At 40.1% G+C, this 25,903-nt stretch overlaps 1 protein-coding gene and 1 long non-coding RNA gene across 2 annotated transcripts in view; one reads left to right on the top strand and one right to left on the bottom strand.

The window, feature by feature from the left end:
• Positions 1–3,910: 3,910 nt before the first annotated feature.
• Positions 3,911–25,903, bottom strand: part of LOC138440487 (uncharacterized) — a 53,564-nt gene continuing 31,571 nt past the window's right edge. Inside the window, exons 8-9 of the long non-coding RNA XR_011257047.1 lie at positions 4,891–4,935; positions 3,911–4,431 (exon numbers count right to left, since the gene is read on the bottom strand). This is a non-coding gene — a long non-coding RNA (uncharacterized lncRNA). The remainder of the gene's footprint in view (positions 4,432–4,890; positions 4,936–25,903) is intronic.
• ACOT12 (acyl-CoA thioesterase 12) overlaps positions 5,948–25,903 on the top strand; it is a 41,273-nt gene continuing 21,317 nt past the window's right edge. The window contains exons 1-5 of the mRNA XM_069590055.1: positions 5,948–6,188; positions 13,919–13,988; positions 18,495–18,555; positions 21,725–21,826; positions 24,691–24,826. Coding sequence (XP_069446156.1) covers positions 6,056–6,188; positions 13,919–13,988; positions 18,495–18,555; positions 21,725–21,826; positions 24,691–24,826 — 502 coding nt within the window. The 5' untranslated portion in view covers positions 5,948–6,055. The remainder of the gene's footprint in view (positions 6,189–13,918; positions 13,989–18,494; positions 18,556–21,724; positions 21,827–24,690; positions 24,827–25,903) is intronic.

Raw genomic sequence — 25,903 nt, 5'->3', positions numbered from 1 at the left:
AGCAGGTGGATATCTCTCTGCTGCTGCTACTGCTAAGTCGCTTCAGTTGTGTCCAACTCTGTGCAACCCCATAGATGGCAGCCCACCAGGCTCCCCCATCCCTGGGATTCTATAGGCAAGAATACTGCAGTGGGTTGCCATTTCCTTCTCCAATGCATGAAAGTGGAAAGTGAAAATGAAAGTGAAGTCGCTCAGTCGTGTCCGACTCTTAGCGACCCCATAGACTGCAGCCTACCAGGCTCCTCCAACCATGGGATTTTCAAGACAAGAGTGCTGGAGTAGGGTGCCATTGCTTTCTCCAGGATCTCTCTCTAATAGGGGATAAATATCCATTTTACCACCAGGAAATGCCTCTGATGCTTAGGTACAGGCCTCCTCCTAAATAAAATAGGTAGGTTTTAGCCTTCCAGCATTGCTCCAGTCACCAAGCCCTGGCTGATGATTCCTCGTGGTTAAAGATGTGTTTGGACCTGCAGGGTAAGCTCTGAGCTCAGTGGGGGTTGGCCCCTGCCCTCTCCCACGGGCCCATGGGGAGCCACTCTAGTGAGTATGACATGGGCATATCTTTGGGGAGGACCATCCTTCAACCCACTATAGACAGATAAGTACACACACTTCATAGCTCTGTCCACAGTAAGGGCCTAGGAGCAGTGACACTTGGACAGCAAAAAGCACACCTTTGCATGGTACTTCCACTGTTCTGAAGGTCTATGATTGTTTAGAAACACAAATCAGAAGTGACCTTCAATTTTAGTAAATGGTCAATTGCAGGATATAATCTGAGGAGCTGCCCACAGCCATCAGCTAGTTTCCATACATGTTTATCACTGTTTCATACTTCTTAGAATGAATTACACTTTTGTAGCACTTTCGCATGTTATTTATTAAGCAATGAACTCTATAAAGTTGGAAACTAAATCTATCTCATTCATCATTCATTTATCCAATGCCCCAAACAGTCCCTGAATAATAGGCACTCAATAAACATGTACTGATTGAATGAATAAATGAGCGAATGAAGGTAGCTTGGACTAGAAGAAGCATGGCCTTTGAAGTTAGACAGATCTAGGTAAACTGTCATCTCTCATTTCCAACTGATCCAACCTGTCAGTCCTGAAGGAAATCAGTCCTGAATATTCACTGAAAGGACTGATGCTGAAGCTGAAACTCCAATACTTTGACCACCTGGTGTGAAGAACTGACTTGTTGGAAAAGACCCTGCTGCTGGGAAAGATTGAAGGTGGGAGGTTCTGGAGACGACAGAGGATGAGATGGGTGTATGGCATCACTGACTCAATGGACATGAGTTTGAGTAAGCTCCGGGAGTTGGTGATGGACAGGGAAGACTGGTGTGCTGCAGTCCATAGGGTCACAAAGAGTTGGACATGACTGAGTGATTGAACTGAACTGGACCCCACTGGTCACTTTCTCAGCCTAGTTGAGACAGCAGCAAGACTATTGGGTTTGAATCCTGGCTTTACTATTTCCTAGTTGTGTAATCTTGGGAAAGTTGCTTCAGTTTCCTCATCTACAAAATGGCAATTATTAATATAATAACACCCATTATATAATAATAATATAATATATTAATAATAGTATAATTCTTCACTGGGCTGTATAGCATGTTATGAGGGGCTCAGATGGCTTCACTGCAGAATTCTAACAGATGTTTGAACAAGAATTTCTTCTAGAATACAGAGGGAACACTTCCCAATTCATTTTATGAACCTGACACCAAAACCAAAGACAGTAAAGAAAAGAGAACAGACTAATTTCTCTCAAAATTATAAATGTAAAAATCCTTAACAGAATATTAGCAAAGAGAATTCAGCAACATGTAAAAAGAATTAAACCCCATGACCAAGTGGGGCTACTCCAGAGATACAAAGCTGACTCCATATTGGAAAGCAGACCCTGGAGGCCAGCAAATTGTCAAGCAGTGGCAGTGGTATCCAGGAGCCTCCGCTGAGCAGGTCCTGGGAAGAAGGTGTGTGTGTGTGTGTGTGTGTGTGTGTGTGTGTGTGTGTACTCAGTGGTGAGTGGTGTCCAACTCTTTGTGACTCTCTGGACTGTAGCCTGCTAGGCTCCTCTGTCCACGGAATCTTCCAAGTAATACTAGAGTAGATTGCCATTTCCTACTCCAGGGGATCTTCCAGACCCAGGGATTGAACCTGTGTCTCTTGCCTCTCCTGTACTGGCTGGTGGATTCTTTACTCCTGCACCTCCTGAAGGTGAGGCCAAGCAAACCCTGCGAAGTAAAAAAACTGGACTTAATACACATGGCTTAATACATATGTTCAAAAAATAAAGTGCTGCACTCCACACATCAGGTGACACCTGGCTTGTACACCTAATGCTTCTTTGTTTGAGAGCTTCGGACGAGGAAGGCATGGGAACAAATAGAAGGAAGGCTGGCCTGAGGCTTCAGATGCTAAATGGGACAATCCAATTTCCTAAGGTCAATGTGACCCCAAAAAGAGGGTCCAGGAGCAAAGACGACGCTCCAGGCAATAAGCTGGCCCTTGAAATATATGGAAACCAATTCTGAATTTTTTTTGTTTAGAAACTTCATATTTACACTTTGAACCACATCCCTATAAATTTGAATTTGAAAACACTGAGCTGGCACCTTTCCTAAACTATACCAAAGGTGGACATAGAGACTGCTAGCTAATAAAGTTCATCTCTGTACGAAATATGCTGTTATCAGACCCTCTGCCTGGGGTTCATCTCATAAGAAGAAAAAGTTCCCAGCTGCCCCTGGGAAGTCTCTGAATATCAGTTCAGGACAGAAAGCAGCCCCTCGGCACTCCACATCCCAGCTTCAGTACAAGCTGAGAGCCTTCTCCCTCCCTACAGAGGCACAGCTCTCAGCGAAGAGCTGCTCTCGCCCTGAAATCAGAAGTGCTGAGGAGTTCAGCTGGGAAGCAGCCCTCAGCAGTGAAGGGTGGGAATTGGAGGATAAAAATCCCAGCTCCCACTTCGCTGGGAGGAATAACTCAGGCAGGTTCTTCACAAAGGTTAATATGCTTACAACTCCCTTGGGAATTGGAATAATAAGCAGCTTCTGGCTCAGAGGTTAAAGCGTCTGCCTCTAATGCGGAAGACTGAAGTGTGATCCCTGGGTCGGGAAAATCCCCTGGAGAAGGAAATGGTAACTCACTCCAGTATTCTTGCCTGGAGAATCCCATGGACGGAGAAGCCTGGTAGGCTACAGTCCACGGGGCCGCAAAGAGTCGGACACGACTGAGCAACTTCACCTTCACCTTCTGACTTAGCAAGCTGGGGGTGGGGCGATTCTCCATTTCTAACAGAATCCCAGGTGATGATGATGCTGATGGTCTGGGGACCACACTTTGACTCTCCTACAAAGTGCCTTCTGCAGTTTTCTCCCAAATAAACTGCTTGCTCTCAAATTTCTGATGGAGGGTTCGCTTTGGGGGGAAGCACTTTTTTTCCCCTTTGCTTATATTTCATGTTCCTTGTTCTCAGTTTTCTCAGAGCCTGACCATTAACTTTGCAATGCGACCCAGGGTAAATACCTCATTTCCTCACGTCCAGAATGAGGGGGTCTGACTACCTCGTTTCCCTTCCACTCCAACATCCTAAGATGTTCTTATTATTCTAGTGATTATCATATTCTGTCTAGTCTTCCTGAACAGCTCCCCTGCTCTTGTGCATGACCTTCTAAAATCAAGCTGGCTTCAGAGCCAGCTCATCTTCAAAAGATGTCTCTAAACAGAAATGGAAAAATGGAAGCCTTTTCTTCAAACATAATAGCAGAAATCTTTGACAGATAAAGGCTATAGCAAATGTTCACACATGCGGATGCTATTAAAAAAAAAGTAAGAACAGTAGTTTCAGGCAGAGGCTATGAAACTGAAAATTGGTGCAAAACCAACAAAAGCTAAGAAACCATAATCAAGACATCTAATTAGGAGATAATACATGTAACAAAGCATAATGGTAACCTTGTGCACTTTGCTTCTTTAGTCATAAATTCCTAGACATACATATATAGACACGTGCTGTCCTTTTCCAGATAATCATTTTGGAAAGTAAAGTATACATACATATTATTATGTACATACATATTATTATGTTAGTCACTGTTTTTTACCCCAAACAATAAAACCCAGCCTAAACACGTTTAATTTCCAATAACTTAATAAATTTTCTAAAATAGTAATAAATGAAATTTGCACATGTAACTGTTAGGCATTGCTGTGTAACAATCCCCCAATCACAGTGACAGACAAAAATAAATAGTCAAATCCCATTCAGCATGTCTGCTGCGTGGCTCAGCTTCAGGCTGCAAGTCTGCAGGTTGGCTGGAATGGCTCTGCAATACGTGAATGCAGCCCGGCACCCAGATGCTCGTGGGGCAGTGGCTCAGGCACAGCATCTTCTCACTGCAGAGGTCAGACGTCCCTAAAAATAAGGGCTAGGTTCAAACTGGTACACCGTTACCTCCTCATATTCTATAAAATGCAAGTCACATGGCCAAGCCACACACCAGTAAGTGCCTCCCATGGAGTAATCAGTAGATGGAGTGAGTATTTGCTGAATAATAATCCAAGCTGCCAAGATGCTATAAAGAACTCTAGAAGCACTTTCTAATGAGGAATGACAAAAGTGATAAAACTAATAACACTGTTATTTGAAAATCAACTTATATGGGGACCATCCTGGAAGCATAAGTTTTACTTTGCTAAAAAATAGTCATTTTATAGAAGTCAAACTTCCTACTTACCCAACTGAATGCATCCAATTCTTAAGCTCATATGGGACAGAAACCTACCCACAGAGGATCCTGAAAAGCTATCATGTCCATGATTCCTTAATTCCTCTCTTATGTTAAAAGCGATTTTAAAAAACAAGCAAAATTACCGGAATCTCCATTCAGATGCTCCAAGCTGGGGCTTAGTAGGCCATCTGCAAAGGGATGAAAAGCAGCACTGATTTGTTGGAGTTGATAAGACTTTGTGGTAAGTCAGGAGCCCTGAGTTCAAGTCAGGTGCTCAACAACCTTAACTGCTCCTTTACATCAGCTGCCTGCCTGACACACCCCTCTAGGCACCCATTTCCTCACCCATGCATGCCCTCCCAGATGCAGCCAGTCCTCCTAATATGGCGTCTATGGCTCTATAATATGTTGTAGGTTTTCTGGTGTCACTGTTTCCTTAATGGGGAGTGCCCTGCAGAATCACTGATTTCAGCTCTGGAAAGTTTATGTGTGCTAAAAGTTGACAATGAGAAATCTTATTTAATATTCTAGATTCTGTCTTGCATCAAGAAGAAATTCTCTTGGGATCTGTTGAGCTCATTTGCAATGCAGCAACAGTTTATTCTCTACGTTAAAATCAAAAGGTTGCCTTCCCTTATTGGGTGACTCTGATATGCCAGCAAAAATCAGCCCCTCTTTCTGTGTTTGGCTGTGGGCGTAATTTCATAACAAAATGATGAATAATAGAGTGGCTTTTTTTGAGCCATTATATTATTCTAAGAACCAGAAGGTGGATTTTGAACTAGGGATGGGAGGAGTGATTGCCCACCCTACCTGGCAGTGTACAGCAGAAAAAAAGAAAGAAAAGTCAAATACTTTAAAAATCAACTTCCAAAGCGAAAGGTCTACCTTTCTCTGGAGAAAATGTAACTAATTAATTATTAACTCCCCATCACTTGTCAAGTTCTTCAGGCAGACAGTAACCTCACTAGTTTACTTGGCAAACACCCATGTCCCCTTAGCCCCTGAGTTTTGTACTTCATCTCACTAATTCTCTGCACAGTCCTCTGAGATAAGTGCTATCTCCCCTTTACAGGTGAGAAACCCGAGCTGGTTCCAGCTTTGCCAACCTCGGTCGCCCCGGATTCAGTGAAGAGTTCCATTTCACTCTCCTCGCGACATTCCTGGCCCCTTAAATCTCACCTCCTGGTGCGCCAGGGCACGGGATGCGGGCTCGGGACAGCGGCTCAGTGCCCTTTGGAGCCGGGGCGGGCCCGGCCGATGGCCAGGCGGCGCCCAGGCCCGGTCACTTCGCACTCCTGACGAGCCATGGAGCTGGAGCGGCCGGCGCCCGCGGAGGTGCGCATGAGCCAGGCCATCCAGCCTGAGCACGCCAACGCCCGGGGCGAGCTGAGCGCTGCACAGCTGCTCAAGTGGATCGACACCACAGCCTGCCTGGCGGGTAGGAGTGCTGGGAGGCGGGTGTAAGACCAGGGAGGCCCGGGATGCCGGGGATCCGGAATGGGGGGAGCCCTACTTGAGGGCGCCAGTGTGTGTTGGGTAGGCGAGTGCCCGGGATGGCGGAGAGTGCCCGGGAAGCGGGCTGGGATGTGGAGATGCAGGAACGCTGGTGTCAGTAAGGCAGAGGTTAGGATGTCAAAAGATCTGAGGCCGTGGGGTGCGGGTCTGCGCCACCCCAGGACCCGCAATGGGTAAGAAGGGAGAAGGAAGGAGAGGAGGGTATTTACAGAGTTTTAAGCCTTGTGCAGCTGGGAAATAATGATTGAGATTGTTTATCCAGTACTGGGAAAGTCCTGGACCAGTGATTCTTAAACCTCTTAAGTCTTTCATCCCATTAAATAAGCGAGGCCCCAAGAGAACTTTCATGTGGGTTCTTTTTTCATATGCATATTTACCATATGTGAAAATTTTAAAAATAAAACTCTTTTGAAAATAACAAAAATCCATTACATATTTTTATTGTAAAATAACTATTTTCAACAAGAACATAAATGTACTTAGAGAAGCGGTGTTGGCTTACATTTCTGCAGATCTCTTTAATGCCTAGTTCAATACATCACCCATCTCCCATATCTGCTTCTGAATTAAGTCTGTTGCCTTCCACGCCCTCTTGTAGTCTCCAGGAAGGACCTTTGCACCTGCTGTTCTTTTTGCCTTTGCACTCTTCTCTTGGCCCTTCCTTGCATTCCGTCTCCACTAAACCTCATTTCTGCAGAGCAGTCTATCCTAACCACCTGCTGTACACTTCACCCTTTCATCACTTTTGTCACAACACCCTTTCCAAATTCCTTCACACCACTTAACACAATCTGCAATTACTTTGTGTATTATTATGTTCACCTTTGATTTCCTGACTGGCCAATTAGCATGTAAACTAAAGTTAGTTTTCTAATGCTTAGTAAGCACCAAACAAAAACCTCCTGATTATATGGATGGGTAACTGAATGGATGTGTCCAGAACCTGCAATCTTATTTAGGAAGCCAGGCTTTGCATACAACACTTAATAGACCCAGCAAATGTACATTTTAAGTAAACTATGTTAGGATAAAATATTAGAGCTGGAAGGAGCTTAAGATCACGTATTCCAGGATTCTTATTTTACAGAGAACAAAAGTAAACCTCAGCTAATTACAAATCCCTGCTTTCCTCAATGAGTGTTCATACAATTTCTAATCCCCTGTGTGTTAACCACCCACAAAATTCAGTCATATCTGATGCCAGTCTGTTTGATTTCTGTTTATTGATAGGAATGTTTGGCTTCTGTCTTAACAGTTTTAATCAGGATTTGAGGTTGGTTATAATAGCATAATAATGGCGACATGAATACAAATGTAATTCACATGGAGGAGAAACCAGTATAGAAATTATGGAGGTTGCTAATAATAACGATGCCTATTTCCATGGCAACCGAATTCATCATGTGAATATTGAAGTGACTTTTAAAGTTACCGCACTCAGTGCTTCTGTCCTATAATGAGGGAACAATTGCCCTCTTGCAATTTTCATAAAAATTTCTATGCTTTTACATCTTTGGAAACTCAGACCACAACAGGAGTCAACTGATAACCAATTACTGTGGACCTTAATAGTTATATTATTAATAATACAATATTGAAGAAACCTTTATGATAAAGTTGGTTTAAACCTTTATGATAAAGTTGGACCTATATAGTCCATGGAATTCTCCAGGCCAGAATACTGGAGTGGGTAGCCTTTCCCTTCCCCAGGGGCTCTTCCCAACCCAGGGATTGAACCCAGGTCTCTCATATTGCAGGTGGATTCTTTACCAGCTGAGTCACAAGGGAAGCCCAAGAATACTGGAGTGGGTAGCCTATCCCTTCTCCAGTACATCTTCCTGACTCAGGAATCGAACCAGGGTCTCCTATATTGCAATTGGATTCTTTACCAACTGACCTATAGCCAAGGTGTAACTGAATATTTGGCAGAGAAATGCTCCATCATGGCATTATATTTAATACAATAGGAGTAATAATAATAATAAAAACTTTTTTCTGGCATTTTTCCAACCAGAGTTCCTAGTGACCCACACTTCTGTATAGACACATTACTATGACAAATAATGATCACAACTGTGGCCCCAAAGTACTTGCATGACACCCAGGCACTGCTAGATTCCCAAATGCCTTCTCAATACTTAAAGGAAGATTAAATACATTCACTATCATGTTGCCATTAGACCTCATTTCTGTCCGTGGCCCCATTATTCTTCTCGTATCTTAATCCTAGAGGCTTGAAGCCATCTATGAGTCATTCTCCACCCTCCATATTTTAAAATATCTCAGTCTCACATTTCCTTCTCTACTTCATTTATGTTTCCAGGGTTCACTCTTTCAGGAATGGCACCCAAATATTCACTGATGCATGCCAAAAATCTAGGCATCAACCATCCTTGATTCTGTACCTTGCTTCTCCCTCCATATCTCTAATCTATGAACCAAGTCTTATCAACGTTCCTTTGAAGCAATCTCTCAAACCCAAGCATCTTGCTTGCCTCCACTGCCACCACCTAGTGCAGGAGCAACATCATCTTTCATGTGGACTTCAGCAGTGGTTTCCAAACTGGTCTTCTCCATTCATTCTGGTCTCCTCTCCGCACTGCATCTAAAGAACTTTATGAAGGTGCTTATCTGATCATGTCACTTGTTCTGTTCATCTTGTCCCACTGTCTTCCTTCCAAAGGCTATAAAAGTTCCTCTTCTAACATGGTAAGTATCTCCTATTAGAAAAATATCTCGCACAGATAACAACTATAATCTCTGGAATAAACACTGAATAAAAGCCACGTAAGGGAACTGAAAAGCAAACAAAAGTAGGCTTAAAACATTTGGGAATCAACTCTCAGAGGAACAGAAAGGTGCTAAGAAGCTTTGTCTTTTTTTGTTTGCTTTGTTTTTAATAATTTTAAGATCTTCTTTCCTTAGAAAGAATCTAATATTCTCCCAGCTTAATTTCTGAGGGAAACCCATAGACGTGCTGATTTGAAGAGCCAGAGGATTTGAGGGAAATACAGCTACTGGAATATGAGGAGGAAAATTCAAGACAAGAGAGAGCCAGAGAGGCAGAGCCCTAAAATATATTTATAATCTTTGCTCAGCTCTATGGTGAACCTTGAGTCATGTATGTACAGGCAGACTCCAGACTTCCTTCCTGGAGGCCAAAGAATTAAAAGAGCCGATCCCACCTCTAGGGAGACAGAGTTTTATACTGTGAGTTTGATTAAATTACCCAATTAAAAAAAAAAAGCACAATACTTTTCAGAGGATCATATAAGAACCCACAATTTCTATAACATATCACTCATAATAACTAGGCTACAATCTAAAACTACTTGATATTCAAAGAAACGGGAAAGCATGACCCATTCTTGAGAAGAGACAGTCGGTAGAGACCAATCCCTAGAAGACTTAATGCTGGAATTAAGCTTCAAGGATTTGTTTTTAAACCACGTGTCATAACTCTGGGGCTTCCCTGGTGGCTCAGACAGTAAAGCATCTGCCTGCAACGCAGGAGACCCGGGTCATAACTCTGCTCAAGAATACAGTGAAAAATATGATCATAACAAAAGACACAGTAAATCTCAGCACAGAAATACAAACTATAAAAACAATAACTCAATGGAAATTCCAGAACTGAAAATTATAGTATTTTAAATTAAAAACTCACTAGATAGGATTAAACAAAGAATGGAGGTGACTGAGTAAAGTTATTAAACATAAAGATGGATCAATAGAAGTTATCCAGTCTGAAGAACAGAGGGAAAATGAATTTAAAAAATAAAATGTCTGGGATTTATGAAAAAAATCAAATGCATAAAATGCCTTTTATAATTGAAGTCCTATGGACAAGAGAAGGCATGGGAAAAAAAAACAAATATTTGAAGAAATAATAGATGAAAATTTCCCAAATATGGTAAAAGACATACATACACAGATTCAAAAAGATCATAGGACACCAAGCAAAATCAATACAAAGAAAGTCACATTTATGGACATCATCATCAAACTATGGTGAAGAGAAAATTTTGAAAGTAGAGAAAAACACTTTATGATATATAGGAAAACAAGGATTAGAATTAGCCACTGACCTCATTAGAATTAGGGCTTTCCTCAAGGCTCAGGTGGTAAAGAATCTGCCTGCAATGCATGAGAACCAGGTTCAATCCCTGGGTTGGGAAAATCCTCTGGAGAAGGATATGGCTACCCACTCCAGTATTCTTGCCTGGAGAATTCCATGGAAAGAGGAGCCTGGTGGGCTACAGTCCAAGGGGTCACAAAGTCAGACACGACCGAGCACCTAACACTTCCACTTTTATTAAGAGTTAGCCACTAGCCCCGTCTGGAGGCCCGAAGATGCTGAAACAATTATCTTTAATACTAAATATTATAAAAATTGTCAGCCAAGACTTTCAAGGCCCTGTTGGTTTATCCTCAGCCTTCTCTTACCTACTCATGTTGTCACTTTCTTCATTTTTTCCACAAAAGCCTTCATCAGGACCTCTGTAACCACAGTTCCTTCTGCCCAGCAAGCCCTCCCTTCTCTGTGCCCTTCTCCACAACACACATCTGTTCCTACTCCTTCTGATCATCTTTCAGATCTTCAAGCATCCTCTCCACATGGACACCTTCCTTGACGTCCCACCCAGGTGTGGCTCCTCAGTTACAGACCCTCAAAATATCCATGTTCTCTTCAGCTCATCTAACTTATTTTGTTATTATGTACTCGTTTAATTAATGTCTGGCTTCTCCGCTAGACTCCATGAGAATAAGGACAGTGGCTGTTTTACATTTCCAGGATCTTACACGGAGGTTGGCACAGTAAAGGTTGTTGTTGTTGTTCAGTCGCTAACTCATATCCAACTCTTTGCGACCCAAAGGACCGCAGCACACCAGGACTCCCTGTCCTTCACCATCTCCCTGAGTTTGCTCAAACTCATCTCCATTGGTTCAATGATGCCATCCAATCATCTCATCCTCTGTTGTCCTCGTCTCCTGCCCTCAATCTTTCCCAGCATCAGGGTCTTTTGCAAACAGTCGGCTCTTCTCACCAGGTGGCTGAAGTACTGGAGCTTCAGCTTCAGCTTCAGTCTTTCCAATGAATATTCAGGGTTGATTTCCTTTAGGACTGACTGGTTTGATCTCCTTGCTGTCCAAGGGACTCTCAAACACCTTCTCCAGCACCACAATTCGAAAGTATCAACTCTTTGGCATTCAGCTTTCCTTATGGTCCAACTCACATCCATACATGACTACTGGAAAAACCATAGCTTTGACTATATGGACCTTTGTTGGCAGTGATGTCTCTGCTTTTTAACATGCTGTCTAGGTTTGTCATACCTTTTCTTCCAAGGAGCGTTTTTTAATTTTGTGGCTATAGTCACCGTCTGCAGTGATTTTGGAGCCCAAGAATTTAATCAATATTAGTTAAAAGAAGAAGTGAAGAAGTCACCATCGTTTTGATCAATCATCATTCCTGGATTACATCCACTTAGCTACTACTATTCCTCAGCTTCTCTCAGTTTTCCTGGGAAATCAGAACTAGCTTTTGGGGTCCTCCACTTTTACTGGCATACTGCATGAAGGACAATTAAAACCAAGAACCAGAACAGACTGGTCCTGTCAAATTCATATCTGTCACACTTACAAAGAAAAATGATCACACGTAAAATTTGTGGCCCTATGTTGGTTCCCCATTTTAATTTTTCATTTTTAATTTAATGGCCCTTGAAAGTCTATAATATAGACCATGGCAATTGAGTCCCTAAAGCCCATATTCAGCCAAGAACTTCTCTAGGGAACATTCCTTGGCTGGCCTTTTTTCTCAGAGTTCCTATTGCTTCTTCAGTCAAAATGACTATTTAGAACAATGTATTTGATCTTTCTAAGCCAAAATTGCCTCATTTGCAAAATGGAACTATTAACAGTATCAACCTCATGTAATTAATATGCATACTTAGCTCAGTGCCAGACCAATAATAAATGATAATTATTATTATGATTATGGTTCTTTGTGATCCCTAATGCAACCTGGTATAGTGCTACATACACACAGAAGACACCCAATATATACAATAAAAAGTTAGTTAGTCTTTTTTTGCACTTCAGTCATCATTTAAATCACTCAAAATTTGGTAACTCGTGTTGGTTACCAAATTGTTTGGCTACAGTGTTACACTTTATCGACAAGAGTAGTTTAATAAACATATCATTCCCTCATGTCAGATAACCAAAATGAATTTAGTCAACATTTTACAGCATATATTTGTAAGAGTCCCAATCATTCTCCAGAAAAATGGCATTGACTATGGCTAGGTCTCTGTCACTGAGTAGACTCATTAAAAGATAGGACTGATTCGGCTCAAAGTGTCTGAAAAGCAATGGGAATTTAACAAATATTTGATATACTGAATTACACTGAGCCCACCTTGTGCATTTCTAGAGTCTAATATTTTTATGTGTCCTTTCTCTAACTGAACTTCAGACCTGGGAAGCCCATTCTCCCCTCTCCATCACTCACATACACAGTTCTGCTATGGTTAGTTTTCTAGTAACTCAGTTTAGGTCATGTGCATATTTGGAAGAATAGCTACTTCCAGTGAGTAAAACCAGAATGTCCCATTTTCTACAGAATTAGATCATAGGGAGGAATGTTTCACATACTTGCTCTCTGGAGTACTTTATCATATCTCTTTATCTGGGACTGTCAATGTATATTACAATTAAAATAATCCTCTATACACAGAAAGCAGATTCAGTATAATTCACTATCTCTTTCTTTTTCATAATATGGCACTTAGGAGTGACGTCTGCAAAATTAAAATGGAGTTAAAATTTCTTTCAAAAGCTAATGCAGTCAGTCTGTTTAGGTTTTAATTGTTCCTCAAAATGAAATTCTGGAAAAAACACATGTCAAAATTTTTTCCCAAAGAGGACAAATTCTGATACTTTTACATAAAGTAAAACCAACAATTAAAAAAAAAAAACTCAGCGAATTAAATAATGCAGACAGGGGCCATGGAACTAACTGGAGCTCCTTCATAACCTCTCACCCTACTCAACGCTTTCCTCCTCCAGCACAGTTAATGCAAGTGAATTTCATATGGATTTAGTAGTAATAAGTAAATAATGATTAAATACTTACTACATGCCCATCTCTATTTCTCTGACGCCAAGACAAGTTTCTGATTTGGGATATGACCTTGAAGTCTTCCATACTGTTCAGTGCTTACACTGGTTAAGTGGTTTAAATATATTCAGCTACTGGTTATGTGGGACAATAGATACAGCTCTGATGCATTGTTTTTTTAAAGAAGGGTAGTACTTGACAAAATAGTTAAAGTTGACACCAATTTATTGAAGTTACTATTCAAGTAGCTAGATATGCAGGGTATTAGTGTTGAATTTCAAATCAAAGAGAGTATAAGTTAAAACTTTGGAGGAAGTACAGTAATTTTCATGCAGTAGAAAAATAACTTTTCAAGCAAAGGAACTGTTATCAATCCAGTTCATTCAGAAGTGTGGGTACAGTGGTCCTGTACTGAATAGAGGGGTGAGTTATTAGAATAAACCCACTTCTTTTGTTCCTCTTCCTGCATGCTGAAGTATTGAAACATAACTAATCCAGCTCTTTTTTTTTTAACCTATTTTTTGAAGCTGAAAAACATGCTGGTGTTTCCTGTGTCACAGCCTCAGTGGATGACATACAATTTGAAGCGACAGCTAGGTAAGTGGCATTGCTTTATCATGCCTTTCCCCTGGGTTTATTAGTTCATTTATAACATGTATTTGTGGCACCTAAGCTTACTCATTTGCAGTCAGGGATCCAATTCATTAATAACTAATATTTGAGCCAATGTAAATCAGTAGATAATAACAATTTCAGGACCTACTTTTAGTAAATACTCAGTGTAAAATTTATAGCCCTGATTTATTAAGAAATAGCTCTCAGCATTAAATGCCTTTTGGTATAAGGCATTACAGGATTTCTAAAAGCTGATTCTTAAATGGCTCTTTCCTTTACTAGGAATAATTAATGATAATAAGTATCTCTATAATGGTGAATTTCATCATTAGGTTGTTGGGTAAACATTAATTATTCTCAGTAGGGATGTTAAATTATGAAAAACATTTTATATGTGGGAATGCATATGTTTTACCATTTCTTATTGTAGAAAACTTCAAGATATACAAATCTTTCAACCATATACAAAAGAAGAGAGAATAGTACCATGTATCCCCAAGGACCCAACACCTAACTACGAAAATAATCAATTCATGGATGATATTGTTTCATCAATACCCCTCCATAATCCCCCATACACCTGGTCTATTTTTAAGCAAATCCTATAATCATCTCTGAATATTTCATATATATTTCTAAAAAACATGGGCTCTTTTAGAAAACATAATAACATAGACACAATACCATTAACAAAAACTATCATTCCCAATAGTCTTAAAAAGTGTTTGTTTTGTTTTTTAATTTAAGCAATTGTCTGTTGAATCAAGAACCAATATGGCTGATATGGCCTTTAACATAAAATTTTCCTTTTCTTTTCTCTTGCAATTTATTTTTTAAAGAAATCTGGTCTTTTGTCCTATACAGTTTACTACACTTTGTATCGGCTCACTGTCTCCCTGTTTAACACGTTCACTGATACAGGGTTGGTCATTATTTCTATACCTTTCTGGTGGCAGAATTAGGAATTATGTGTTTTTAAGAGGTCATATTAGTAATTCTAATGAACTAGGGTCATATAGTTTTATTTATTTGATTTTATGTTTGTATCTCTTTTTCTTTCTGAATATCTTGATCCTAAAAGACATAAACATAACTTACAAAAAAAGAAAAGGGAGAGAGACGATTGTCTGCTGCTAGTCTAGGACTCTTCCCAAGGACCATGGCGTAGTTGCCACCAGTTTTCAAACCCTAGGGAGTCTGTCCACTGAGATGCGCAGTTCATCTCTCCAATCTTCAGCTTACATTTATCTATCTGGCACTTATCCATTTATATGCAAACAAAATTAAGTTAAATAAAACCACACGCATAAAAAATTATACCATCAAAGCTAATCCAAAAGAAATTTTTGGTAGGCATTAGAATCGTAGATATAGAGAGACCTTTAGAACTCAATACAGTCATCTTTGTACTGATAAGAACCCGAGGCCTAAGCCCCATAGCCAGCCAAAGGTCAGAGGGCACTTACAGCCTGGATCTTCTTACACTCTATCCAGTGCTTTCCCCAACCCACTTCTTCTATCTTTGTGATCAGCAACCTTTATTGAACATCTCCTGACACTTGTTCTCATAGTCTGCTGCAGTGTCTGAAAGAGCCTTTGACAGATACAGATACAGATGAAGATCGGTAGATACAGATGAAGGTCTGCTGACTCAGTGCAGACACTATGTGATTTTTTTCCCTCAACTAGAAAAAGCTGACATGTGATCTTTATCTCAACAACATTACAGATTACTGAAAATGCAAACTTACTTGAGAACACACTGAAGCACCATTATTAAGCTTAGGAAAGCCAACAGTATGTTACAATAAAATATCTATTATATACTTTCCAATCCTAAATTCTATAACTTAGACTTAACAAGTAATCTCAGCAGCGAATTGTAGTTTGCCGTTTGTACTATGTTGTGTTTGTGCTATCAGAAAGGACTTGTGGCCACTAAAACACATGGGACCCACACCATTAAAAAATAATAAAATTGAAAGCTACCTATAGAAAGCCATATAATTCGGTTAAAAGACATATTAGATATTTTTAACTCACAAATATATATTGCATATAGTACTGGTCTAGGCTCAAGAGAACACGTGAATGATTATGACAAAATTCTGGAGTGTGGCAGCCATTCAGTCTGGTAAGAAAGTCAGACAAATACATAGTCATCAGAATAGAGGATGCATGCCTAGGGTGAGATGTAAGTCCTGGGAGGTACACGTTGACTAGAGAATCAATGAGTGTTTCATGATGGAGGTAGTATTTAATATGGGCTTAAATGAGGTATAGATTTTCATTGGTGAATAGGGAAAGGACGTCACAAGGTGAGGCACATGGGAGAGCCTGAGCACTGAGTTGGGAAGAAGTGGGTGTGCTTAGGAAAGGCCCGGTGTGCTAAGATGATGCCCTAGCAGGAGTGTGGGGCTGGGTAACAGAAAGCCTTGAACGCCATGCTATGAAACTGATTTTACTTAGTTGGGATTTTAGCCGTGCCATTTATTTGACAATTCAGTGTCAGAAGTTTAGTTTGGTGGAGAACCAAGTCCTACGAATTTCTCCTGCTGTTAAAGGCAGGGCAGAGATCACAAGAGATGAAAAAGATGCAAGATGGCAAGATACTTCCCCCTCTCAATGTCTGACAGGCAGAGAGGCAGAAGATTTCAGTAGCATATAAGTACAAAGTACTACAGCAGCTTTGAAGAGGGACTCACCCTGTACCTTGTGCTATTACTGAAAACCTTTGCTAGAAACTTTACTAGAGCTAGGAAGTCAAGGAGGAACAAATTTAAGGAAGTTGGTTTGGGTTTTCACATGGTAAATGTAGGGGTTACATAAGGTAATGTGTGTTTAGATAGCTAACACTCAGCCTAGTAGAGCCTTCATAATTATTGGTTGAATCTGCTGAAAGAAGTTTGAAAATAATGGCTCTGAGTTTCAAGAATGAGGTTCAGGCTAAAGATGATGATTTGAGAATCATCTCTGTAAAGATGATAGGATCGTGGAGGATAACAAGTCTTCAGGAAGAGGGTAAAATGAGAAAAAAAAAACCCCATAAATTTGGGGGATGACTATACCTAAGGGATGGATTAAGAAAGGGAAATCAGTGAAGAAAACTGAGAATGAAGAGAGAAAAGTATTTTGGAAGCCAAAGGAAGAGAAGGTTTCCTGAAAATTGACTAATGCTATTAAATGAAAGGAGACCTTGGATCCAGCTGTTAGGAACTGACTTTGGAGAGATCAAGAGTAAGATGTGGAAGCAGCACCTAGATGTGAGTGACTGAGAGTGAATGAGGGATGAAACCTCCAAACTTTTAAACCTGGAAAAACCCTAATCTTTGAAGGCCCATCTCAGATGTTACCTCTTCTATGACTTCTTCCCTGACTTTCTGAATTAGTCACTTCTGGGTGCTTTTGTAATACCTGATTTTTTCCTTCTTTTTGAAAAATTTCATAGCATTACACTTCATCTATATCCTCGTGTCCCAAGTAAAGACCAGTCTCCTTGATGTCAGCAACCTTGTCTTATTAATCACTGTATCCTGAGGTCTTAGCTTAGTGCCAGGACTAGTTGGAACTCAGTTAAATGTTATGAGCTGGAAAAAGAAAAAGATTATAGGAAGCTTGAATATGGAGGGGAAGAGAAAAGAATCTTGAGGTAGAATAAACTTGAGAGTTAAGATTTTTAGAAAGGAAAAGCCTTGAACATTTTCATAGACTGCTAAGGAGTTGAGGAAGGGGCAGAGACTGAGGCTACAAGAGTAAAGAGCTGCCTAAACTAGGCCATGGGTGGAGGAGGAAAGGTTAAGAGTGGGATGGGATCAAGGGCACAGGTAAAGAAAGGGGTCTGAAAGAGATTTAACTTTTCTTTCCTCTGAAAGAAAAGATTGAGAAGAACAGTGAGAATGCAGTTCACCCCTGAAGTAAGGGAGAAAAACTGAGGCGGCTTGAATTGGATAGACCCTTAGGTGAGCGAGGGGCCTAAACACAAAAGCTTTTAAACAACTTGTGGTTACATGATCAGAGTTCCAGAAACAATGTGGAGTGAATGAATCATCTGGCAACAATGAGTGCTCCTATAAACCTAGTGAAGCTATTCCATTTGCTTGCTTGCTTGCTTGTATGTCTATCCATTTATTTGTTAACCAACATTTAAAAATATCAATTGCATAGGTTTGCATGTGTTTGTTGTAACTTCTCTTTAGGAACCAGCTGTGGTACAAGGTGTAGATTTGGAAATCATTTTGCACATCATCTTAGCAAAGGCCCTTTTCTGTTAAGAGGCTAGTCAGCTGACACATGTATGGTTTACAAAGATCTGCATCTGTTTGTGCTGCTGTCTTATTATGTTATCATTAGTTTGCATTTTTCATGCATGAGCATTATCAACATGGTAAGATGGAACTGTTTGATGGCACATATATTTAAGTGCATCTTCAAGTCTGAAATGAGATGTGCTAGAATTACTGAGGTGTTTTTTTTTTTTTTTTCCACTAGAGTTGGACAAGTTATAACCATCAAAGCAAAAGTTAGTAGAGCATTCAGCACAAGCATGGAGGTAAGAGGCTCGCTTTTCTTACTACTGCCTCTTGGTGCTCATCTCTTTATTGTTTACAGAGGGCAGAGGAGGAAGCCTGGAATAACTTAGAGTTTATGAGATTCTGAATTTCAGAAGGCCCTTGAATCTGTAGTCAGGCTCACAGGTAAATAAGGAGACTGTGTTTCCCTGCTACTAAAATTAAATGTGATGCAATGAACGGTTTTTACACAGAAAGTAAACACACAAGGGAGAAGGGCACCCTTGGTTCTTTGCCAGGTATGGCTTTTATTTCTTAATTATTCTGACTCTATTAATATTCTGACTCTACTTTTTCTCCATCTCCTCACCCCTGATGAAAACCAGCCCCACAATTAACTAGTTTTTGAAAGGCAGAGTAGTTGGAGCAAAAAGGGAAGCTTAGACTTTTCTTCTTCATCTACTTAGTTTTCTTTACTATAGTTATGAATACAAAATTCTCAGAAATACAAAAGTCTCAATACAGGTTAAAATAGCAGGAAAGGATTTCCTGGATCCCATATTGCAACTTGTAGGATGGTTAGTAGCAGTCCCTTTGCTCTCTGGGCACAAATGACATGTATTTGTATCTGAGGGCTCCCATGACAAAGTTTCACAGATTAGGTGCCTTAAGTAACAGAAACTGATTGCCTCCCTGTTCTGCAGGCTGGCAGCCTAAATCAGACTGTTAGTAGGGTAGGTTCCTTTCAAGGGCTACGGGAGAGAACCTGCCCCCATCCTCTCTCCTGACCCTGGTGGTTTGCCAGTGACCTGCTCCACCCCGATCGCAGCCTCCGTCTGAACATGGTGTTTTCCCTTTCAGAAGGACATCAGTCATATGGGCTTAGAGGTCCATCCTACTCCAGCAGGACCTTGTCTTAAATAATTACACCCCATTTTCAAATAAGGTCACATTCTGAGGTACCAGATTTGGTGGGAGACACAAATCAACCCGTAACAGAACTGTTTTGGTAATAACCATACCTATGGTGATGGCTTTACCCTAATTTAGTCCTCACTTTCCCCTAGTATCTATGTAAACAAGGCACTAAAAACTTGAAGAAATCAGAAAGGTTATATAAACTTGTGGATAAAATGAGCCGTGTCAGAGACAGTATAACAGTGCTTCTGGATTCTGATTCTCAACTATAGGGCTCTTGATCTCTGCACACAGTAGCTTCTGGGCCTGGCCTTTCTCCTGAGAGACAGTACTCTCCCTCTATTCAGCCCATGCACAGATGAAAGTCCCCCTTTTTTTCTCCTGTCCTTTTCCCTGAGACCAGCCGGAATTTCCAAAGGAAGTTTGACTAAAAGCTAAGAAAAGAACAGAAAAGAGAGGAAAAAAAAAAAACAAACCCAGTGAGTGGAAAGCATAGATTTCTGATCTGAAGAAAAATAAATACTAGCCCCATTTAGGGCTAATGTAGTCCCTCTACAAAGTTGTGGTCCTATGTGGTCTCTATGAATGTGTTTTTTATTCAGTGAGGACTGGCTGGAGGGAACACCAGATTCCCAGGGCTGTGTGAACTCTTGGAATTTTTACAAGAGCTCAATTTACAATCATTTCTTCTTCAGAAACTGTTCTTTTCTGGCTTTGTGAAATTTCACCCTACACAGGCTCAGACGGGTATCAACCCAAACACTCAACGGGGACAATATGCACATACCTGAGATTCTTTCCTTTTGTAGCTCCTTCCTTTGTGGGACAATCTCAGCTGCCTTGATCTTGATTTCTGGGTTTTCATTTCAGTGTTTCCCATTTCCTCTCCTTGGTCATAGTCTGGGAACTGCCTACAGAATGAGAGCCCAGGCAAGTGCTCCCCTCATTAATCTTCCCTTTCCAAGGAGATCCAGCTCTGCATTGCCTGCTGTCCTGTGTGTGAAAACAGTTGCTTCCTATACTTGGTCCAATTTTCCAGTTTTTTTCAGACAATATAGTTCCAAACTGACCTACTATGTCATGACAAAAAGTTAAATTCTCGCTGGCATATGTTTTTGAGACATTTGGGCATTAACTATTCTAATAGAAGACAAGGCCAAAACTGTTGCTTTGTCTTTACTGTTAGTTGTCTATTTTCCATTTGCTTATTTCTCTGAAAGTAGAAGGTTATGTGGGTGAGAGTTGGGATTTGAGAATGGATGGTTTAAATCTGGTTAATCACCATCTGGTTAACTTACATTTACCATGCAAATACTAATTTGGTTTCATAAGTTAAATGACTCACTGACTGATGTTTATTTCTGTACATGATGTACTTGGTAAAGATGAAGAAATAGATACTATCATTGATAACACACTGCTGAACTAAGATGGGCGAGGTTGCCCACTGTTTCAAGAAGATAGTATTATTTCTCTGGGCTATGTTCCCAAGTTTACCTATACTTCTGCTGAGTGTGATCATGATAAGGACCTAAGCTTCAGAGTTCTTCATATGGGAAATCCAGTCCACTGTGCTATCACCATAGAGTGTCTTAGCCAATTCTCACTAATCCTAAAAAAGAAAACTCCTGAAAGAGGAAACAAAGCTGCAAATAACATGACTATAAATAACATTCTATCCATGTCAACTTGGTTATAAAACTGAGACTAAAGATTAAAAATAGTTGTGGTACACCTCTCTGATGGGCTATAAAGCATTTGTTAATATCTTATTTTCAAAAGTACATTTAGTAATAATAGGATTTGAAAATGTTTAATAAATGCCCCAAAGTTGTAAGATATAATATAAAACTGTAAATACAGTATGAAGGTCTTTTGTATGTATGTGTATACAGATAAATATACATACACATCTATATACATATAGACACATTTCATATATATGTATAACACTGGAAGAAAATTTATATAAAGGTTAGTAATTATTAATTTGGGTGATGGGATTAGTGATATTTACTCTTGATCATCAGATTCCATTTTTATCATTTATTTTTATACTTAACAAAATTTTCCATGGTAAATATACATTTTTCTCTAATCAGAGAAGAGATTTTTTTTTTTTTCAATTTAATAGAAAATCACAGAGAGGACGACACTGACTAAAAGTAAATTAAAATAAGGGTTTTATTCAAAAAACAAAACACTGGTGAAGTGTATAAATGAATTTTGAATGCCGCACTGTCATCTGTTGTCTGGATAACTGAAAATTTTTTATTTTTCTTTCCACTGTAGATCAGCATCAAGGTTACAGTAGAGGACATGCTCACTGGCACTGAGAAACTTGTTAGTGTGGCTTTCTCTACCTTTGTAGCCAAACCAGTTGGAAAAGAAAAGGTAAATTTCTGTCTGAAAAGTATCTAGCATATAATTCAGGGACTCATTAACAGAATTACCAGCATCAAAATTGTTACAGGTAAGGGACATTTATTTCTTACCAGGAATACACTTCCCCAAGATCTGTTATTCACCAACACTTACTGTAACTGTCACCAGTGCTTATGCGATGACACCACAGTATTAACTGCCTTAGAAAAAATGAGAGGTGCAGCCAGTTTGTGAAAGAGGGAAAAAACATTGTGTTTTAAGTGGTCTGAAGGTCATATCAGTTTCCCCAAAATATTGCTTACTGGTTTGGTTCTTTTGTGGTTATATAACTCAAAATTGAGTTAAAATATTTTTTAAAGCAAGAAGCATTTTAGCTACCAGTTGTGCATTACGGTCCAATCACTTTTTCAAACCTAAAGGAAATAATGTCAAAGTTGCTGAGTTACTGAAGTTTGAAAATAAGCTGCAGGGCATAGGGTGTAAAAACACTCTTAAATAGAAATATGTTGGCCTGATGTGGGTATTCCAGTGGGCTTGCCTGGTGTTGGCCCAGAGCAGCTTATCCTTTGTCTACTGCAGACTTACTATAATTTCTTGGATTTTCTTTTTAGAGCCAGGTTACCTAGGGGAGGATCCACACTTAGTACAAGCATTTTAAAATGTAATAATTAAATTTAGAACTCAAATCTTTCACTTGAAGGATCGCTTTAGAAGTGGGCACAGTGGCTTCTCCTAGCTCCACAAGTACTATTCACTCTGCAAAAGTCTTCCTCACATGGAAGAGCCAGCTGGGACAAAGCTTTCCCTGTACCCAAAAGAAGCTACTGCTACTGCTAAGTCACTTCAGTTGTGTCCAACTCTGTGCAACCCCATAGACGGCAGCCCAGTAGGCTCCACCATCCCTGGGATTCTCCAGGCAAGAACACTGGAGTGGGTTGCCATTTCCTTCTCCAACCCAAAAGAAGCAGTCACCAGCAACTCCTCACTTGGGCCAGGAGGCACACAGATGGGCCAGGGCCTAGTTAGGCCATGGTGGTGCCTGGGTGGCAGGTGTCTCTGCAATTTTGTACACTGGGATACTTCTTCCACTCTCTGTGTGATATAAAATAGACCACAAAGCAAATCCCCATTGCCTGGGGGGCATTGTTTTTTCAAACTGAAGTTCATATCACTTATTGTATTATAAAAATGCAGCTTTCTGGGCTGTATCTCAGACCTATTGAATTAGAATCACTAGTATAGGAGTCTGGAATATGTACTTTGACAAAGCATCCTAGGGATCCTATGTTCACTAAAATCATTGAGACACTGAGACAGGTCTTCTCAAACATTCTGTTTTCCCTGGAATCCCCTCTGAATCTCCAAACTTTTGTGAATAAGAGAATATAGGGGTGGTTGCCGAGTTCTCATATCTGAGAGCAAGTGACAGAAAGGAATCCACCTCCCCAAATCATTCCTTCACATGGAGGAGAAAACGAAACCCATCATTTCCCACCTCCAGCTTCAGGGACTCGTGGAATAAGAATAGAATAGCCACACTTCAGTCTAGTCTCTGCTGAGCCTAAAGATCTGTTTTCCAACAGTGCTTCTGAGAAAGCAAGTGCCCTAAGTGCTGTCGTAATTGGTTAGCTCAGATAACCTTTGTTGTAAAGCACCTGTATTTTCTAGTTGGTAAATTCTTACTCAGTAGCACACCATTAAGAGAGCCATGAAACATCAGTGGTTCGACCCGACAGGGCTACCTGGGTCTCTGTCCAAAGTGAGTTCATTCCAGGATGAGATGGGCAATGATTACTTCAGTCTAGTTCAACAATGACACAGGCCAGATCATAGAACGCTTCCCAAGACTCCACAGGGTATGCTCGTGCAAGGCCTTACGGAAGCTAAAGGAAAGGGCACAGCAGGAGAAAGAAAGCACAGCAGACATCCGAGAGGTTTGAGACTTCCAGCCAGAGCTCTTAGGGATCTCTTCAGCACACAAAATGTACTTCATATGCAGATTGGAAAGCCGAAACATTAGTTTACCAGGTGGTCTTCTGCACCCCACTGGTCACACAACTAAAATAATGCTATGTAATTAGTTAAACCAGTATAAGCTACTAGTCGTTACATTCCTAAACAAGTTGGATGAGGTCATCCAGGGGAGTTTGACTTTAACCATGTATTAGAAATCGCTAGCTATTTCATCGTTATCTTGGTCAAGGGTCAGCCTTTATGTGGCCTGTAAATAAGCATGGAGCTCTCCCAGTCCAGCTGTAAGGTGACTCACACACAGGAGAGCACTCAGGCATTTCTGGAAGAACTTGAGCCCTTGCTTCTGTTGCATCACATTTCCAGGTTTCTGGAGGTCAGCTGGAGCTTTAGTCTGATATACTGATTCTTTCAGTTTGCTTATTAGATAATGTTCCCAACATGTGATGAAATTTCCAAACAGGGAACATCATGACAGCTTTCTCCAGAACATCTTTCTTCTCTCCCTCTGATATCTTAATTTTTCAAAAGGTAGAAAACATTTCTTGATAAGAATTTAGTGGCGTCAAAGTCCCTCTCATTCATTAATTTGAAGAATTTTATTTTGTAATTCTGTTGAAAATTTTTTAAATCAGGGAAAATTAATATTTGGAAAACTTTTTAAAGGCACATATTACATGAACAAATTATGAAGCCTACATTGGTTTTTTTAGTTTAAAAATATTTTAAGAAAAAAATTAAGACAAAATAAAATGTATACATCCATTATATGTACATTAAAAAAATGCTCTATTTACTTTGAGTTAGAAAATAATGTGGCATATTATTTGTTTTTGCAAAGTTCATGTTGTGCTTTTATAATTTAACAAGGCAATGAAAGATAAATGTTTTTCTTTTTCTAGATTCAATTAAAACCAGTCACACTTCTAACTGAGCAAGATCAAGTGGAACACAATCTGGCTTCTGAGAGAAGGAAAGTTCGATTACAACATGAAGATACCTTTAAAAACTTGATGAAGGAAGGTGGCAAGTTTGATGGTTAGTAAATCTATTTACAGGAACTTTAATTATATGATTGTGATCATATTCTGGAGGAGGTTCCATGTGCACTTGAAAAGAATGTGCATTCTGCCGCTGTCCTGATCCTTTCTGGTAGTGAGACAGAAAACCAAAGACAGAACAACCTCAATTCAGGTCAAAGTTCTTGACCGAAAAAATGTGGGATAAATGCAACATTGTCCAAGAGGAATGACAAAATACTTATAAACATCCAAAGTACAAGAACTGAAATTGACCTCCAGATGAGTATGTCCCAGTTGGAAACCTGTAGAAAGGATGAGGTTTGTTTACTGTCCTTAACATGGGTGCACAGCCAAAGCTCTGAGCCTAGACTGGTCTCTAGTCTAAACCTGGGAGTGCCCCATTTCCCCAATGATTGGCAATTACCTCCAAATCGGCATACTTCTGCACCAAAGTCCCTATACTCAATACATTCCTGCATACATTTCCTAGATGATCCTTACACACATGAGACCTGCCCTAGTACACAGCTCTATGTACCCCAGTGTATGCCATGTATGTCTTCATAGGAATCAAGTAAATTTTTCTTTAGTTATCCATCAGAAAAGGAGTTGTGCTGGGGTCCAGCCCCCGCAGGATCCAGGGGAACCTGAAGGAAAAACGGTGTTGGTGATTGATTTAGACAGAGATAAGGAAAGAATATTGTAGATAAGAAAATAGAAGAGAGACAGAGGCTGATATTCCTTGGTTTACATAGAAAGCCAATAAAACTTCGAGACAAGAAGTTTGCCCTGTTCACAGAGGCCATAGGTGCCTTCCCGGTCTCCCGAGGGACTGAAGACACAGAATGTCTTCCTGTTCAGGTCTTAGAAACCCGGGCAGATAAGTGAACGCAGGGAGCCTCTATGCTCCAAGAGATCAGCCTGAAAAAGAAAGTAAGAGAGAAAAAAAGAGAAAAAAGAAAAACACGGGGTGACCAAGCTTCTTCAAGCAAGGCCCATTGTTTTTATTTTCAAAAGGGTCTTTTATACCTTTACTTGTACATAGAGGGAAATGAAAGATGCAAAGTCATACAGTCAGCCCAAACATTACATC

This window comes from Ovis canadensis, chromosome 5 (assembly GCF_042477335.2).
Source record: "Ovis canadensis isolate MfBH-ARS-UI-01 breed Bighorn chromosome 5, ARS-UI_OviCan_v2, whole genome shotgun sequence".
Classification (NCBI taxonomy): domain Eukaryota; kingdom Metazoa; phylum Chordata; class Mammalia; order Artiodactyla; family Bovidae; genus Ovis; species Ovis canadensis.
Note: the sequence above shows the minus strand (reverse complement) of the source record. Positions and strands in the feature narration are given on the sequence as shown.